This window comes from Carassius auratus, chromosome 2, assembly GCF_003368295.1.
Source record: "Carassius auratus strain Wakin chromosome 2, ASM336829v1, whole genome shotgun sequence".
In the NCBI taxonomy this organism is placed as follows: Eukaryota; Metazoa; Chordata; class Actinopteri; order Cypriniformes; family Cyprinidae; genus Carassius; species Carassius auratus.
In genome coordinates, this window is record NC_039244.1 from 8886331 (window position 1) to 8906160 (window position 19830).

The 19830-nt window shown below is 36.1% G+C and overlaps 1 protein-coding gene across 2 annotated transcripts in view; it reads left to right on the top strand.

The window, feature by feature from the left end:
* The window catches only part of cwc25 (CWC25 spliceosome associated protein homolog), a 79636-nt gene extending 63416 nt beyond the window's left edge, over positions 1–16220 (top strand). The window contains exons 8-10 of one of the 2 annotated variants that reach the window (XM_026282028.1): positions 4006–4170; positions 4338–4494; positions 15935–16220. In XM_026282028.1, coding sequence (XP_026137813.1) covers positions 4006–4170; positions 4338–4452 — 280 coding nt within the window. In that variant the 3' untranslated portion in view covers positions 4453–4494; positions 15935–16220. Of the gene's footprint in view, positions 1–4005; positions 4171–4337; positions 4928–15934 lie in introns of those variants that run through there. The other variant, XM_026282021.1, reaches the window with a different exon arrangement.
* The last annotated feature ends 3610 nt before the right edge of the window (positions 16221–19830 follow it).

The following is a 19830-nucleotide window of genomic DNA, read 5'->3' on the forward strand; positions in this document are numbered from 1 at the left end:
AAATTCAATATTAAATTTTTTTTTTTTTTTTTTTTTTTTTTTGGAGATACTGAATTTTGAATTTTGGAATAATACCTGGAAAATTCGTAACCATCAGAATTAAAACAAAACAACCCCCCCCCCCCCTGAAATATTTCAGTTTGTGTGCAATGAATCTAGAATATAAGATTTATTTTTTTAATTACAAAAAGTAAAAACCTTTTGCATGATATTCAGTTTTTGTTAGATGCACCTGTATTAGCATAGCACACAATCTTATACAGCTAAGCACCTAACAGTGTTCTGTAGCATCTGTGCTTTGTTGCTAAAACTATATTTTGGATCCAACTGTAATTATTTCCCACATCCAAGTTCCAGGTTATAATCTGAAACATATCACATGACACATCACATCTAAACATCAATCTTTTAATTTTACTATAAGTAGTGAAACTTACCCAAGATAAGCTTAACCCCTTAACTGTCACTCATATTTTTGAACATTGACTTTGTAGTGCACGATCCAAACTTACATTTTTATTATTCATGAATGAAAACATTTTGTAACATGATATTGATGTACCATTTACATGGTAATGCAATGTCTGATTTTAAAATGAGTTTTAAAGGATGAATTTTGAGATTAAGTTTTCAGTTGATATACAGTATTGTTCAAAATAATAGCAGTACAATGTGACTAACCAGAATAATCAAGGTTTTTAGTATATTTCTTATTGCTACGTGGCAAACAAGTTACCAGTAGGTTCAGTAGATTGTCAGAAAACAAACAAGACCCAGCATTCATGATATGCACGCTCTTAAGGCTGTGCAATTGGGCAATTAGTTGAAAGGGGTGTGTTCAAAAAAATAGCAGTGTCTACCTTTGACTGTACAAACTCAAAACTATTTTGTACAAACATTTTTTTTTCTGGGATTTAGCAATCCTGTGAATCACTAAACTAATATTTAGTTGTATGACCACAGTTTTTTAAAACTGCTTGACATCTGTGTGGCATGGAGTCAACCAACTTGTGGCACCTCTCAGCTGTTATTCCACTCCATGATTCTTTAACAACATTCCACAATTCATTCACATTTCTTGGTTTTGCTTCAGAAACAGCATTTTTGATATCACCCCACAAGTTCTCAATTGGATTAAGGTCTGGAGATCGGGCTGGCCACTCCATAACATTAATTTTGTTGGTTTGGAACCAAGACTTTGCCCGTTTACTAGTGTGTTTTGGGTCATTGTCTTGTTGAAACAACCATTTCAAGGGCATGTCCTCTTCAGCATAGGGCAACATGACCTCTTCAAGTATTTTAACATATGCAAACTGATCCATGATCCCTGGTATGCGATAAATAGGCCCAACACCATAGTAGAAGAAACATGCCCATATCATGATGCTTGCACCTCCATGCTTCACTGTCTTCACTGTGTACTGTGGCTTGAATTCAGAGTTTGGGGGTCGTCTCACAAACTGCCTGTGGCCCTTGGACCCAAAAAGAACAATTTTACTCTCATCAGTCCACAAAATGTTCCTCCATTTCTCTTTAGGCCAGTTGATGTGTTCTTTGGCAAATTGTAACCTCTTCTGCACATGCCTTTTTTTTAACAGAGGGACTTTGCGGGGGATTCTTGAAAATAGATTAGCTTCACACAGACGTCTTCTAACTGTCACAGTACTTACAGGTAACTCCAGACTGTCTTTGATCATCCTGGAGGTGATCATTGGCTGAGCCTTTGCCATTCTGGTTATTCTTCTATCCATTTTGATGGTTGTCTTCCGTTTTCTTCCACGTCTCCCTGGTTTTGCTCTCCATTTTAAGGCATTGGAGATCATTTTAGCTGAAAAGCCTATCATTTTTTGCACCTCTTTATAGGTTTTCCCCTCTCTAATCAACTTTTTAATCAAAGTACGCTGTTCTTCTGAACAATGTCTTGAACGACCCATTTTCCTCAGCTTTCAAATGCATGTTCAACAAGTGTTGGCTTCATCCTTAAATAGGGGCCACCTGATTCACACCTGTTTCTTCACAAAATTGATGACCTCAGTGATTGAATGCCACACTGCTATTTTTTTGAACACACCCCTTTCAACTAATTCAACTAATTGCCCAATTGCACAGCCTTAAGAGCGTGCATATCATGAATGCTGGGTCTCATTTGTTTTCTGAGAATCTACTGAACCTACTGGTAACTTGTTTGCCACGTAGCAATAAAAAAATATACGAAAAACCTTGATTATTCTGGTTAGTCACATTGTACTGCTATTATTTTGAACAATACTGTATAATTTCTCATGATTTCTAAAATGTGATAGAGAAAAAGGCAACAAAGAAGTCTTGTTTTTTTTAACAAAGGTCAAAATTCCTGTTATAATGTAGATTTTTGAGGGTGCACTCTTGTCATAAATTAATCTATTACTTTTCCTACATAATTTAAAAAAAAATAAAAAAAAAAATAGATAAAATATATATTTGGGAGTCTTAGACCTTTCCAACGATATATAGTTTGTCAGAGCAGAGCGGACGGGTGACAGTTAACAGGTTAAATATGTTTTTAAAAAAAACTAAAAAAACAAATATGCACATTTAAGGTGCTCCTCTTTTGGTGAAAGTTTTCAGACCACTTTCAAAATGGCCGCCTGAGAGTGTGAACACGGAGACTCAAATTTGTGTGGAATTGTCTGATTGACTTAAAGTGGGGGGTGAAATGCTATTTCATGCATACTGAGTTTTTTACACTGTTAAAGAGTTGGATTCCCATGCTAAACATGGACAAAGTTTCAAAAATTATGTTTGAAGGAGTATTTTTGTTCCCAAAATACTCCTTCCGGTTTGTCACAAGTTTTGGAAAGTTTTTTTCGAGTATGGCTCTGTGTGATGTTAGATGGAGCGGAATTTCCTTATATGGGTCCTAAGGCACTTCTGCCGGAAGAGCGCGCGCTCCCGTATAGCGAGGCTGAGCAGCACAGACATTTCACTGATCAGAGCGAGAGGGTCGCGAAAAGTCACAAAAGAAGTGTGTTTTTGGTTGCCAGGGCAAGACAACCCTGCACAGATTACCAAAAAAAACAACATTAAGGGACCAGTGGATGGAGTTTATTTTTACAGAGCATCAGCGGAGTTGTGCAAGTGTTTTTGTTTGTTCCCTACATTTCGAAGATGCTTGTTCACAAGGCCCAGTTTGACGACGGATTTGCGCATCGTTTATTTCTTAAGGATGATGCAATCCCAAGGAAAAAGGGTCACGATCGTGTGTTGGAACCGCAGGCGGTGAGTAAAACTGCTTCAAATATCTCTGCCTCCTTGTTAGTGCGTCCCCTCCCATGCCAGAGACCCGGGTTCGAGCCCCGCTCGGAGAGTCGTTGCTGCTGCTGCTTTCATTCAGTTTCAGCCTCTGGATCTGATTCTGGATCATAAATAAACGGTTGAATCTGACTGTAAGCCATGGTTTGTTTTGGATGATGGGTTTTCCCTCACGGTAATGTCAGAGCCTTTAATATGTTTTTCAACAGCTCTGGGTAATGTCACAGCTTCCACATGCTCTCAACGCAAAAGCCTATTCGCGCTTGTGATTCTTTAGCTCCGCCCACACGTCACGCCTCCAGCCGGTCGTGTTTTTCCGGGAAAAATCGGTACGGACTATCTTTCTCTTATGAATATAATAAAACTAAAGACTTTTTGGATTTATGAAGGATACAGTACTACTCTATAGGTACTCAAGATTAACAGGATATTGAGTGAAAACGAGCATTTCACCCCCCCCCCCTTTAAAATTGTGGATGGTATGTAGGAATAAACACATCAATTGTTTAAGACAAATATGAAAGCGTGCTTAATGGGTACGTGAGCTTAATAGGTACGTTTACCCTATAGTAAGCATTAATGTTTTGTTCTTATCTATTCTTATCAGCTACTTTTGAGCATGAGTTTCTTATTTAAAAACTTTGGCATGCATTTATTTCATTAGTCTTAGAGACATAGAGACATATAATGCAACTATATATCCCCCTCTCTCAGGCACCTCTCACCTGAAGAGTTGGAAAAGAAGAGAAGGGAAATGATGGATTTTGCCCATGAAAGAGAATTGGAAAGGCAAAATAATGTGCAGAGGTACAAACGACAAGAGGAACAGGAGAAAGCCAGAGACAGTGCCAAACAGGACCGTCAGGCTGGCTTCATACAGTCAGTATTTGAATTACTGAAACCTTAATTGACCTAAAATAAATGTGCACATGGGCAAAGCACTTAGCATTTTGTCCTGCTGGAATTTTTTTTTGTTTTTTTTTTTCAACCATAAAATTATTTGGGTAATAATAATTTGCTCAATTGATTTGTAAATCTGCTTACAGTGACATGAAACTAGAGAGTGCTGCCACCTCCTCTCTGGAAGACCGTGTGAAGAGAAACATTCACTCTATTCAGAGGACCCCTGCTGCTCTGGAGAAGAACTTCATGAGAAGATGAGACCAAGAACATGGAAAATTTACATTGGTCTTTTGTATTAAGGTTTTAAAATTTGTAGTTTTTAATTAACATCATGATGCCAGATCATGGTTGTAAATAAAATGTCCAAATTACACTTGTTCTCCTTATGGGCTTTTGTCTTATCCAACTGACCAACCTGTTCCAATCATCATTATTGATGTCTGTAAACTCGGCACAAAAAAGTTCAGGGACTATGTATTTCATTTCAGTATGTGTAAAACTTTATTACAGTTTGTCTCAGTTGTTTAACATATGTTAAAAGTGGAAAAAGTTGGTCAAAAACATGCATTTTTACTAGGGATGTTCATTTCAGTAATTTTTCCTAACCGATGCTCGTTAACCGATTATTAATGTTAACCAACAAGATTTTTAATTAGATTTGAATTTCATTCAATTAAATTAGAAAGGTTGTGTCTGTGACCCATTAAAAATACTAACATTTGTTTCCCAATAATTAATTTTACATGCACAAAAAGCAACAAACAACAGAACATGAAGATTAACAAGGTCTTCATATCACAACACGCAACTGCAGCGCTTCTGCGAGTGGAGAAAAACATAAAGCTATGCTGTATATAGAGGATAAATAGGCCTATATGAGAGTTATACTTTTACTTTAATTATGAAAATGAACACAAAAAAAAAGTAGTTTTGATTCATTTTTGTTCTGCTCGAAAGGAAACAGCAGAAAGTGGCATCCTAATTTTATTTAGGCTTATTTTACGCACAAAGATTTTGAAATTTTTTTGGATTGTGAATGTAAACAAAGGCAAACGGTTTACAATTCTGATAATCTTTATGACTAAAATGAAAAGTTTCTTCCACTGTTAGAAGGAAAAAAACATCAAGTGATTGCACTCGCATACACAGTAAAGCATTGCTGCAGCCTGTTTGTCATAATAAAATACATACAAAGTCAAACATATGGAAAATAAACACTGCTCAGTTCAAGTATGTAATAAAATCTGTGCTGTCAAGTGTTATCACCGTACCGTCATGATATGCAAAACATTTAATGAAAAGTTGCTTCCACTGTTAGTAGGAAAAAAACATCAAGTGATTGCACTCGCATACACAGTAAAGCATTGCTGCAGCCTGTTTGTCATAATAAAACACATACAAAGTCAAACATATGGAAAATAAACACACTGCTCAGTTCAAGTATGTAATAAAATCTGTGCTGTCAAGTGTTATCACCGTACCGTCATGATGTTATGCAAAACATTTAGTATTGCGTGGATATTGGAACGCGAGTAAAGTAGATGTTTTTTATATATATTAACATAGTGTTACTAAAGTTATATATATTGTTCTGTGTATGTCATTTCAAAGTCTAGATGGGTCGGATTAACCCTTTAACTGCTGTATCCCTTAAAACTTGATTGCCACAGAGGGTTACTGTAAATGCTTATGTCCGCTGGCCACAGTTTTCCCGATGCCAAACATGATCTCAATACATTGAGGATTAAAAATTGTGAGGGGATTTTTGATATCTCGAACGGTCTGCCCATGGCGAGGAGTTGGAATTAGGTCAAAAAATGATAAACGGGAAATGCCTAATAACATTTTGATCAAACTTCATCAGTTTGTTCGTTGTATGTTACCGATCGTATATGTGACTATTAAGAGTCAATGTTATAGCTCCACCAACTGGCTGCAGGAAGTGTCATTTTCAAAATGCTTTGAATTCAGCATCTTATTTTTACTCGATTTGCTTCAAACTTCATCAGAATAATGACAAAACATGGCCGATGTAAATCTGTTGTCGGTATATTGATATCTAATATAGTGTTGCCATGGCAACGTGTCAAACTTGAATATTCTATTATGGTGATTGAGGCAGATAACAAGCTCAGATTTACATGAAATTCAGAACACATCAGTATTAGTGACAGCTAGACAATGGCAAAAGCTTTTAAAAGGGCGTGAAGGAGACACTCTATAGCGCCACCTTTTGTCAAAAGTGTGGGGGTTAGTTTTAGCTTCAGACACCAAACTCAGTACATATATTGGTCCTATCAAGACGGACAACTTTCTAATTTACAGTCATCAGCTACGACCAACAGGAAGTTGGCTATTTTGACTTGAATATGGATTTTTGGGAAAATTCAGCTCTGAATTAATGCATACTGCTCAGAGGAAAAGTACACTTGACACACCAAACTTTGTCTACATGTTGCAAAAACCGAGGAACTTAAATTGCGAATGGATTTTGGATAGCTTGAATGGTTTTGCCGTGGTGATTTTCTTTAAATGACTGTAAAAAGGCAATCATTAATTGTGTTGTATTTTTAAATTGCAGCTTCCAAAACACATCAAATAATTTTTTCATACAGATTACAGAGTAATTCTGAGGAAATATGCATAGTTTCATGACTTTACAACACTGTATGGATTCCCGCAAATAACTTTATTTTCCTGCAACCCGCACACAATAATATCTTTTCGCCCAGATCCGCATTCACCCATCAAATATTGTCCCGAGCTGCACTCGGTTGGTACTCCCGCGGGAATGCAGGTCTCTACTGTCAACAACTCAACGTGGCTGGAGAGGGTGTGTGAAAGGCGTACACTCTGCTCGGTAAAAATACAAATACAGTGAACAACACTTAATATACTCTACTAGCTTCAAACTCTGAAAAACTAAAACAACACGGTCAGAATCAGATGACTCGCTAGCTGACACCCCACCCAAGCCAGAATGATATCGCTGGAGGTCAGATGCAACTTTAGTAACACATTTTTCAATCTGAGTTAAACCTCTTTTTTTTTTGGGGACTCATTTTATCAGTAAAGGAAAAAATGCCTAATAATTCTTCACCCTTGAAAATAATGTGTTGAAAACTTTTCTCTTCCAGAAAAGTTTTTCTCTTCCAGCCTTCATGGTCAACTACATATCACACTCGTTGCTGTCTATAGTGCAGCTCAACCAATTCTCATCCCATTAGTCCATAAAATCGTTCACAATTGAGCATCGCGAGAGGCGGATCTGCGCCAGAGCACGCATTTGAATGAGCTGCACAATGTCAGTTCCAGACTGCGGTTCAAGCACGTATTACTATAATTACGGCACTAGCAGGAATAACAGAGAGGGAACGCGCTTTCAGAGCGCTTTTCATCTATACGTTCAGATTTGAGATATGACGACCTTTTTTGCCCATCTGCTCTAATATTCGTGTAACTTATTGTTTTCCTTGACTGCTCTATTACTATAATTTTCAGCCTTTCAAAGCATTACAATTATTAGTAGAAAAACGAGATATGTGACATTCATTGATTTAGAAGACACTTTTTTTATGATGAGAAAGAAGCAATTAAAGGTCAGTTCTTAAAGAAGACATCCCATACTATATCCATACCTCACATAAAACCATTTTACTGGAGCCTTTTATAGATATAGGATAATATTACACTTTACAAGTCTTTTAAGATCCCATTTCTAACAAGTAGAAAAAAAAACAATGGTCAGTTCTTATAAGGGACATCGCATACTATATGCAAACTTCATATCAAACCATTCTACTGCAGCATTTTGGAGATATTGGACATTAGTACACTTTAAAGGGCCATAAAAGATCCAATGTCTAATAAGTAGAAAAAACAATAGTTGGTTCTTATAAGGGACATCCCATACCATATGCACACCTCATATCAAACCATTGTACAACAGCATTTTTGAGATATGGGACATTATTACACTTTAAAGGGTTATAAAGATCATATTTCTAATAAATAGAAAAAAACAATGGTCAGTTCTTATCAGGGACGTCCCATACTATATACACAAAAAATCATTTTGCTGCAGCATTTTTGAGATATGGGTCCATATGGCGATTTAGAGGGCTATAAAGACCCCTATAGCAGAGTACAAAACTTTTTATCCACAGGAAGGAGGAGGCGGAAACCGGCCATCAATCAAATAAGGCTTTTAATAACAAAATAAACACAAAACACTGCGACAGCCCTTCACGGACGACTGTCGCTTACAAACAAAAACCAAAAACAAACTAAAATCATGGCCTGGCCTGGCCCTCTCTCGTTGTTCACTGTCGTCGCCCCCTCTTTTGTATCCTTCCATCTCCACCGCGGGACGTGAGACGGGTGAGTGGAGCAGGCGTCGCTCATTTCCAGTCACTCCACTGGCCTCATTCCGTTCTCATGGCTCGCGGCCCCGCCCCACTCATCACAACCCTATTTCTAATAAGTAGAAAAAAAACAAAGGTCAGTTCTTATCAGGGACATCCCAAACTATATGCAAACCTCATATCAAACCATTTTACTGCAGCATTTTTGAGATATGGGACAATACAATGATTTAGAGGGCTATAAAGACACCATTTCTAATAAGTAGAAAAAAACAATAGTCTGTTCCTATAAGGAATGTCCCATACTATATGCACACCTCATATCAAAACCTTTTACTGCAGCATTTTTGAGATATGGGTCCAAATGGTGATTTCGATGGCTATAAAGACACCATTTATAATAAGTAGAATAAAACAATGGTCAGTTCTTATAAAGCACATGCCATACTATATGCACACCTCATATCAAAGCATTTTACTGCAGCATGTTTGAGATATGGGTCCATATGGCAATTTAGAGGGCTTATAAAGACCCCATTTCTAATAAGTAGAAAAAAACAATAGTCAGTTCTTATCAGGGACGTCCCATACTATATGCACCCGTCATATGAAACCATTTTACTGCAGCATCTTTAAGATACGAGACATTTTTACACTTTAAAGGGCTGTAAAGATCCCATTTCTAATAAGTAGAAAAAAACAAAAGTCAGTTCTTATCAGGGACATCCCATACTATATGCACACCTCATATCAAACCATTTTACTGCAGCATTTTCGAGATATGGGACATTATTACACTTTAAAGGGCTATAAAGATCCCATTTCTAATAAGTAGATAAAAACAATGGTATGTTCCTATAAGGGATGTCCCATACTATATGCACACCTCATATCAAACCATTTTACTGCAGCATTTTTGAGATATGGGTCCAAATGTTGATTTGGAGGGCTATAAAGACATCATTTCTAATAAGTAGAAAAAAACAATGGTCAGTTCTTATAAAAGGATATGCCATACTATATGCACACCCTATATCAAACCATTTTACTGCAGCATTTTTCAGATATGAGACAATACAATGATTTAGAGGGCTATAAAGACACCATTTCTAATAAGTAGAAAAAAACAATAGTCAGTTCTTATCAGGGACGTCGCATACTATATGCAACCTTCATATCAAACCATTTTACTGCAGCATTTTCGAGATATGGGACATTATTACACTTTAAAGGGCTGTAAAGATCCCATTTCTAATAAGTAGAAAAAAACAATGGTCTGTTCCTTTAAGGGACGTCCCATACTATTTGCACACCTCATATCAAACCATTTTACTGCAGCATTTTTGAGATATGGGTCCAAATGGTGATTTGGAGGGCTATAAAGACATCATTTCTAATAAGTAGAAAAAAACAATGGTCAGTTCTTATAAAGGACATGCCATACTATATGCACACCCCATATCAAACCATTTTACTGCAGCATTTTTAAGATATGGGACATTATTACACTTTAAAGGGCTGTAAAGATCCCATTTCTAATAAGTAGAAAAAAAGAATAGTCAGTTCTTATCAGGGACGTTTTCAGATATGGGACTATATGGTGATTTATTGGGCTATAAATATCCTATGTCGCTCCCACATTATCTTAAGTGTTCTTAATACCTGTGTATATACAATGTAACTACATGTATACGTAATATATATAACACAGTGTAAGTACACATTGGTATATAGTATCCATGGCTATAATATTTTTGTAACAACCCTCAGAATGGTTTGTGCAAGTACAAATGTATAACAGTACATGTAAATCTACATTTTGTAACAACAATATGTATAAGAGTAATTTGAACCATTTGATCCAGGTGGTGGAGATGGGTGGGTTTAGGGTTCTGTAAAGTGGGAGGAGTTGGTGCACCACTTTAATACCAGTGTACTTACATGGTAACTCCTCAGGAACTGTCGACTTCATTTAAAGTGCAACATTGTGGTAGCACTTTATTTTACAGTCCTGTTCCTCATGTACATACTATGTACTTATTATAGTACTTACAATAACTATGTAATAACTAGGTACTAACCCTGAACCTACCCCTAAACCTAACCCTACCCCATGTAGTTACCTTGTATTACCAGAACTTTCTTAGATAAATACACTGTAAGTACACTTTAAGTACATGTTAGTACACGTACTGTAAAATAAAGTGCAACCAACATTGTGGACACCAACCACATTTTATATGTAAAGCCTAATTTACACTGCCACTGCAGTGTAACATAGGGGTAATTACATAATAAATTGAATATTGCTATTAGTCCTGTTACACATTTGTACTTTCTTACCAATAAATTTTATCACCAATGTCCTGTTGCACATTTGTACTTACACATACCATTCAATGGGTTATTACAAATATGTAGTTACACAAACATTAGAGCTTTAGATACTATGTACCAATGTGTACTTACACTGTGGTTACATACACATCTAATTACTAAGTACACAGGTATTAGGGACACAATATAAAGTGGAAACCCCATTTCTAATAAGTTGGAAAAAAAACAATATTCAGTTTGTATATTGGAGGTGCCATACTATATTCACACCTTATATAAAAAAAGTTTTACTGCATTTCTAGCATTTTGCAAATATGTTTTTCTGAAATGTATTCTGTTTCAGAGGCCTAGAAAGACCCCATTTCTAATAAGTAGAAGAATACAATGATCAGTTAGTACATGGGACATCCCACAAGCACACCTTATATAAAACTATTTTACTGAAGTATTTGGTGTATAAAGATATTTTACCATAGCAATTTGGGGTTAAAAATCAAGAAAATCCTCAGAAACTCCAGTTTTGAGAACTATTTCAAATAAGTTTAAAAAAGGCCATTCCTTCTAAAGTTCCTCCTACATTTTCAGCACACCTAATGTGAAGTCTGTGTACTGTGGCAGTTTGTAGAAGCATGCATTCATATAGAACAAAACACTCAAATACGTTTTAATATTTCTTCATTTTTTGCAACCTATAGAAATGTTTTTTTCAAATACTTAAAAGAAATAATGGCCTTTTCTTACAAAGTAGCTCATATTCTATCAGCACAAATAATCTGAAGTCTGTGTACTTTGGCAGTTTGTTGCATACATTCAAATTAAATAAATTATATATATATATATATATATATATATATATATATATATATATATATATATATATCAGACTTCAGATTATCTGTGCTGATAGAATATGAGCTACTTTATATATATATATATATATATATATATATATATATATATATATATATATATATTAAAGACTGGATATTTTTTTCCCCGTTTTGAGGTTTATATAAACATCAGGTTAAATACATACAGTAGATAAAAATAATGGCCTTTGCATGCAAGGCACTCCCTATTCTTTCAGCAAATATGAAGTCACACACACTTGTCTGTCACACTATACTTCACACACTTTCTAAACACCAAATATGGAGTCTTTGCTCTGTGAAAGTTTAGAGTAGCTTGCATTCAATGGATGAATGGATCATAGCGTATCCCCAGTCTTGTTTCTGGAAATCTCACTTAAAGTTCAGTTCCAACCCTAATCTAATTAAGAGTCAGGAACAATTCATAGTTACAGAAAGGTTTGCTGGAGCAGGATTGACACTGAACTCTGCACGAAGGTAGTATTATTATGTGCCTTTTAAAAATAGTAAGTGTTCCTTACTTATGTAGTTAAATAGCATTTTGTTGAATTAGAATACATGTAAGTCCAAACTGCCAAAGTACCCAGATTTTATTTTAGCTGTGCTAATAAGTAGGAGGTGCCTTGCATGAAATGGGCATCGTTTTCCTCTACTTTTATAAGCTGACATTTCTACATGTCTCAAAGTTATGCAAAGTCTCAGAACTGACTCTGAATGCATGCAGTTCCAGATTGGTAAACTGAAATGTTTTTTTTTTTTTTTAATAATGGCTGCACATATTTGGTGATGTCCCTTATGACAATTGTTTATTATTATTATTATTATTATTATTATTATTATTTGAATAGATAAATGTAATGTTTTATAACTCTATATGTGAAATACTTGCTAGCTCTTAAAAAAACCATATAGTAAAATGTTTTCCATGGATTTGATAGATTTTAGAAAACATTACATTTCTCTATGAGCCTCTAAAGTGAATATACCCTTTATCTTTATAGCCCCCTAAAGCACAATATAGGTCCATATCTCATTAATGCTGCAGTAGGTTTTATATCAAACCATTATGTGTGCATATAGTATGGGATGTCCCTTATGAGAACTGACCATTGGTTTTTTTTCTACTTATTAGAAATGGGATCTTTAAAGCCTGTTAAAGTGTAATAATGTCCCATATCTCAAAAGTCCTGCAGTAAAATGGTTTGATATGAGGTGTGCATATAGTATGGGACGTCCCTGATAAGAACTGACAATTGTTTTTTTTCTACTTATTAGAAATTATGTCTTTATTGCCCTCCAAATCACCATTTGGACCCATATCTCAAAAATGCTGCAGTGAAATGGTTTGATATGATGTGTGCATATAGTATGGGACATCCCTGATAAGAACAGACTGTTGTTTTTTTTCTACTTATTAGAAATGGGATCTTTATAGCCCTTTAAAGTGTAATAATGTCCCATATCTCGAAAATGCTGCAGTAAAAGGGTTTAATATGAGGTGTGCATATAGTATGGCATGTCCTTTATAAGAACTGACCATTGTTTTTTTCTACTTATTAGAAATGATGTCTTAATAGCCCTCCAAATCACCATTTGGACCCATATCTCAAAAATGCTGCAGTAAAATGGTTTGATATGAGGTGTGCAAATAGTATGGGACGTCCCTGATAAGAACTGACTATTCTTTTTTTCTACTTATTACAAATGGGATCTTTATAGCCCTTTAAAGTGTAATAATGTCCCATATCTTGAAAATTCTGCAGTAAAATGGTTTGATATGAGGTGTGCATATAGTATGGGATGTCCCTGATAAGAACTGACTTTTGTTTATTTCTACTTATTAGAAATGGGATCTTTATAGCCCTTTAAAGTGTAATAATGTCCCATATCTCGAAAATGCTGCAGTAAAATGGTTTGATATGAGGTGTGCATATAGTATGGCATGTCCTTTATAAGAACTGACCATTGTTTTTTTCTACTTATTAGAAATGGGATCTTTACAGCCCTTTAAAGTGTAATAATGTCCCATATTTGTCCCATAAATGTCTTTGTAGCGCTCTAAATCACCATTTGGACCCATATCTCAAAAATGCTGCAGTAAAAGGGTTTGATATGAGGTGTGCATATAGTATGGGACATCCCTTATAGGAACATCCTATTCTTTTTTTCTAGTTATTACAAATGGGATCTTTATAGCCCTTTAAAGTGTAATAATGTCCCATATCTTGAAAATGCTGCCGTAAAATGGTTTGATATGAGGTGTGCATATAGTATGGGATGTCCCTGATAAGAACTGACTTTTGTTTTTTTCTACTTATTAGAAATGGGATCTTTACAGCCCTTTAAAGTGTAATAATGTCCCATATCTTAAAAATGCTGCAGTAAAATGGTTTCATATGAAGGTTGCATATAGTATGCGACGTCCCTGATAAGAACTGACTATTGTTTTTTTTTCTACTTATTAGAAATGGTGTCTTTATAGCCCTCTAAATCATTGTATTGTCCCATATCTGAAAAATGCTGCAGTAAAATGGTTTAATATGGGATGTGCATATAGTATGGCATGTCCTTTATAAGAACTGACCATTGTTTTTTTCTACTTATTAGAAATGATGTCTTTATAGCCCTCCAAATCAACATTTGGACCCATATCTGAAAAATGCTGCAGTAAAATGGTTTGATATGAGGTGTGCATATAGTATGGGACGTCCCTTATAGGAACAGACCATTGTTTTTTTCTACTTATAAGAAATTGGATCTTTATAGCCCTTTAAAGTGTAATAATGTCCCATATCTCGAAAATGCTGCTGTAAAATGGTTTGATATGAGGTGTGCATATGGTATGGGATGTCCCTTATAAGAACCAACTATTGTTTTTTCTACTTATTAGACATTGGATCTTTTATGGCCCTTTAAAGTGTAGTAATGTCCCATATCTCGAAAATGCTGCAGTAAAATGGTTTGATATGAGGTGTGCATATAGTATGGCATGTCCCTGATAAGAACTGACTTTTGTTTTTTTCTACTTATTAGAAATGGGATCTTTACAGCCCTTTAAAATGTAAAAATGCCTCGTATCTTAAAAATGCTGCAGTAAAATGGTTTCATATGAAGGGTGCATATAGTATGGGACGTCCCTTATAAGAACTGACTATTGTTTTTTTCTACTTATTAGAAATGTTGTCTTTATAGCCCTCTAAATTGCCACATGGACCCATATCTCAAAAATGCTGCAGTAAAATGGTTTGATATGATTTGTGCATATAGTATGGTATGTCCTTTATAAGATCTGACCATTGTTTTTTTCTACTTATTAGAAATGGGATCTTCACAGCCCGTTAAAGTGCAATAATTTCCCATTTCTGGAAAAAGCTGCAGTAAAATGGTTTGATAGGAGATGTGCTCATAGTATGGGACGTCACTGATGAGAACTGACCATTATTTTTTTCTACTTATTAGAAATGGGGTCTTTATAGCCCTCTAAATTGCCATATGGACCCATATCTCAAACATGCTGCAGTAAAATGCTTTGATATGAGGTGTGCATATAGTATGGCATGTGCTTTATAAGAACTGACCATTGTTTTTTTCTACTTATTATAAATGGTGTCTTTATAGCCATCGAAATCACCATTTGGACCCATATCTCAAAAATGCTGCAGTAAAAGGTTTTGATATGAGGTATGCATATAGTATGGGACATCCCTTATAGGAACAGACTATTGTTTTTTTCTACTTATTAGAAATGGTGTCTTTATAGCCCTCTAAATCATTGTATTGTCCCATATCTTAAAAATGCTGCAGTAAAATGTGTTCATATGAAGTGTGCATATAGTATGGGATGTCCCTGATAAGAACTGACTATTGTTTTTTTCTACTTATTAGAAATGGTGTCTTTATCACCCTCTAAATCATTGTATTGTCCCATATCTCAAAAATGCTGCAGTAAAATGGTTTCATATGAAGGGTGCATATAGTATGTGACGTCCCTGATAAGAACTGACCTTTGTTTTTTTCTACTTATTAGAAATGTTGACTTTATAGTCCTCTAAATCGCGATATGGACACATCTCTCAAAAATGCTGCAGTAAAATGGTTTGATATGAGGTTTGCATATAGTTTGGGATGTCCCTTATATGAACTGACCTTTGTTTTTTTTCTACTTATTAGAAATAGGGTTGTGATGAGTGGGGCGGGGCCGCGAGCCATGAGAACGGAATGAGGCCAGTGGAGTGACTGGAAATGAGCGACGCCTGCTCCACTCATCCGTCTCGCGTCCCGCGGTGGAGATGGAAGGATACAAAAGAGGGGGCGACGACAGTGAACAACGAGAAAGGGCCAGGCCAGGCCATGATTTTAGTTTGTGTTTGGTTTTTGTTTGTAAGCGACAGTCGTCCGTGAAGGGCTGTCGCAGTGTTTTGTGTTTATTTTGTTATTAAAAGCCTTATTTGATTGATGGCCGGTTTCCGCCTACTTCTTCCTGTGGATAAAAAGTTTTGTACTCTGCTATAGGGGTCTTTATAGCCCTCTAAATCGCCATATGGACCCATATCTCAAAAATGCTGCAGCAAAATGATTTTTGTGTATATAGTATGGGACGTCCCTGATAAGAACTGACCATTGTTTTTTTCTATTTATTAGAAATATGATCTTTATAACCCTTTAAAGTGTAATAATGTCCCATATCTCAAAAATGCTGTTGTACAATGGTTTGATATGAGGTGTGCATATGGTATGGGATGTCCCTTATAAGAACCAACTATTGTTTTTCTACTTATTAGACATTGGATCTTTTATGGCCCTTTAAAGTGTACTAATGTCCAATATCTCCAAAATGCTGCAGTAGAATGGTTTGATATGTAGTTTGCATATAGTATGCGATGTCCCTTATAAGAACTGACCATTGTTTTTTTTTCTACTTGTTAGAAATGGGATCTTAAAAGACTTGTAAAGTGTAATATTATCCTATATCTCTAAAAGGCTCCAGTAAAATGGTTTTATGTGAGGTATGGATATAGTATGGGATGTCTTCTTTAAGAACTGACCTTTAATTGCTTCTTTCTCATCATAAAAAAGTGTCTTCTAAATCAATGAATGTCCCATATCTCGTTTTTCTGCTAATAATTGTAATGCTTTGAAAGGCTGAAAATTATAGTAATACAGAGCAGTCAAGGAAAACAATAAGTTACACGAATATTAGAGCAGATGGGCAAAAAAGGTCGTCATATATCAAATCTGAACGTATAGATGAAAAGCGTTCTGAAAGCGCGTTCCCTCTCTGTTGTTCCTGCTATTGCCGTAATTATAGTAATACACGCGCATATAAATTTCACTCGCGGCTGGCTTGACGGTGTTTTTCTGAAGTGCGGCTGGCTTGACCGCAGTATTTCCAGATGCAATTAAAAAAACAACAACAACCCTGGATAGCCTACCCTGCTAACACATGACGTAACAGTTACGTAACGTACTGGTAATTTTTGGTAATTCCATGACTTACCAATTGACAACGTAACTACGACGTCGCATGCCCGTAGTTGTATTACCATCACATTACCAACTCACAACGTCGTCAGTACGTCCTTCCAACGTGACCAGATAACCAAGAACGTCCCAGATAGGTCCTCTATTGGTGATATTGGTAACTTCATGACTTACTGGCAACATAACTACAACATTGAATGCACGTAATATCATTACCATATTTTTTGTACGTTCTTTATATGCTCTCTGAGTATAGAGCTATTTAAAAAGTGTAATTAAACTTCAGACACAAGATTAAATGTTCCTTAAAGATAAAATATGTTTCTTTTCACCAAGTCAGAATATGGACATGCTTTTAATATATAGTGACGTGACATACAGGCGCACGCTTCCACAACTGACGCACCGCGCGCACAGTATTGACAAGAAAAGAGTTGTGAAACGTTCCATCTCGTAATAGGCTAGTGACAAATGGTCAAAAAGTGCTTTAGTTTTCGAGATACCCCTACCGGAGGTAGAACTAAACCCAACAATGTTTTTCTTCATCTCTAACCCTTACGAAAAATAACCATGGTTTTATTATAGTAAAACTGTAGTAACCCATGGTTTTTTGGCGTATTGACTGCCATTTGTAAAACCACAGATTTACTACAAATACCATGGTTAAACTATGGTTAATATAGCAAAACCATGGTTAATTTGTGGTTACCATGGTTTAACTACAGTAACCATGGTTTTTTGTTTTTATTTGTAGTAAAACCATGGATAATTTTCGTAAGGGAAGGTCTCCCATATATGAAATGGATTCTTGGCTAAAAATATTTTACTGCTAAGATTGTTAAATTAACAGATATTGTTATACACCACAAAACCAATAAAGGACTAAAATATAGCCTGTCCGTATGGGAGTTAAGGGATATAAACTAATGCAGATCAATCACACAAGCTCTGAGAGCTTTGAAACTTGACATGTTTGTAGTCAGGAAGTTGATTTAACTACTAGAAAAGACTGGATGTGAATATCTTGATGTATGGAATAAATAGAGACATGTAAACACATATCTAAAATAAGCGGACATGCACAAATTTAATATCTTAATGGCATTATCATAGAAACACATATGATGGCTTGTTGGAAAGGTGGGGTTGTGCTGAATCCAGCATATATGTAAATATATGATAAAAGAGAAAAGTTCTGTCACTCAATGTATGAGGTGTCCAAAATGAATGAAAATGGAACACTGACATAATTGAGTCCAAACCCATTCATTATCAGTGGTGAGAAGAATGTTGAGAAATTCAAATATAAGAGACATCAAAAAATATTTAATATGGCACCTTGTACTACAGTATTGTTCAAAATAATAGCAGTACAATGTGACTAACCAGAATAATCAAGGTTTTTAGTATATTTTTTATTGCTACGTGGCAAACAAGTTACCAGTAGGTTCAGTAGATTGTCAGAAAACAAACAAGACCCAGCATTCATGATATGCACGCTCTTAAGGCTGTGCAATTGGGCAATTAGTTGAAAGGGGTGTGTTCAAAAAAATAGCAGTGTCTACCTTTGACTGTACAAACTCAAAACTATTTCGTACAAACATTTTTTTTTTTTCTGGGATTTAGCAATCCTGTGAATCACTAAACTAATATTTAGTTGTATGACCACAGTTTTTTAAAACTGCTTGACATCTGTGTGGCATGGAGTCAACCAACTTGTGGCACCTCTCAGCTGTTATTCCACTCCATGATTCTTTAACAACATTCCACAATTCATTCACATTTCTTGGTTTTGCTTCAGAAACAGCATTTTTGATATCACCCCACAAGTTCTCAATTGGATTAAGGTCTGGAGATTGGGCTGGCCACTCCATAACATTAATTTTGTTGTTTTGGAACCAAGACTTTGCCCGTTTACTAGTGTGTTTTGGGTCATTGTCTTGTTGAAACAACCATTTCAAGGGCATGTCCTCTTCAGCATAGGGCAACATGACCTCTTCAAGTATTTTAACATATGCAAACTGATCCATGATCCCTGGTATGCGATAAATAGGCCCAACACCATAGTAGGAGAAACATGCCCATATCATGATGCTTGCACCTGTCACGGTTCGTGAATGCACCGTCTCCAGCTGTAGTCAGGTTACGTCATGTTGATTGTTTCATGTGGGTGTGGTCGCTGATCACTGATCAGCGGCAGGTGCGGCTAGTTCCCACAGACTATTTAACACCCTGTCTTTCGTTTCCTGTTTGTCTGATCGTTGTTTGTAGATCCTGGTGTTTGATGTCGTGTTCGTGTTGTTCCTGCCTTGCCTTGTCGCCGTTCTGTTCGGATCCTGTCGTCACGCTTGGAATACACTCACCACTATTGGATTATCACCGCTGTCATCGTCGTTCAACGCACCCCACGTCTCAACTCACCAGTCTGTGCTGCCACCGTGGTTCCTGCGTTACTCTCCGACCTTTCATCATCATACTTCTAATAAACTTACTCGTACTTGCATTTGTCTCCTGTCCTCCATTAGTGCCGTTACAGAACGATCAGACCATCATGGAGGCAGCGAGTACTCAAGCTTCATCTCTGG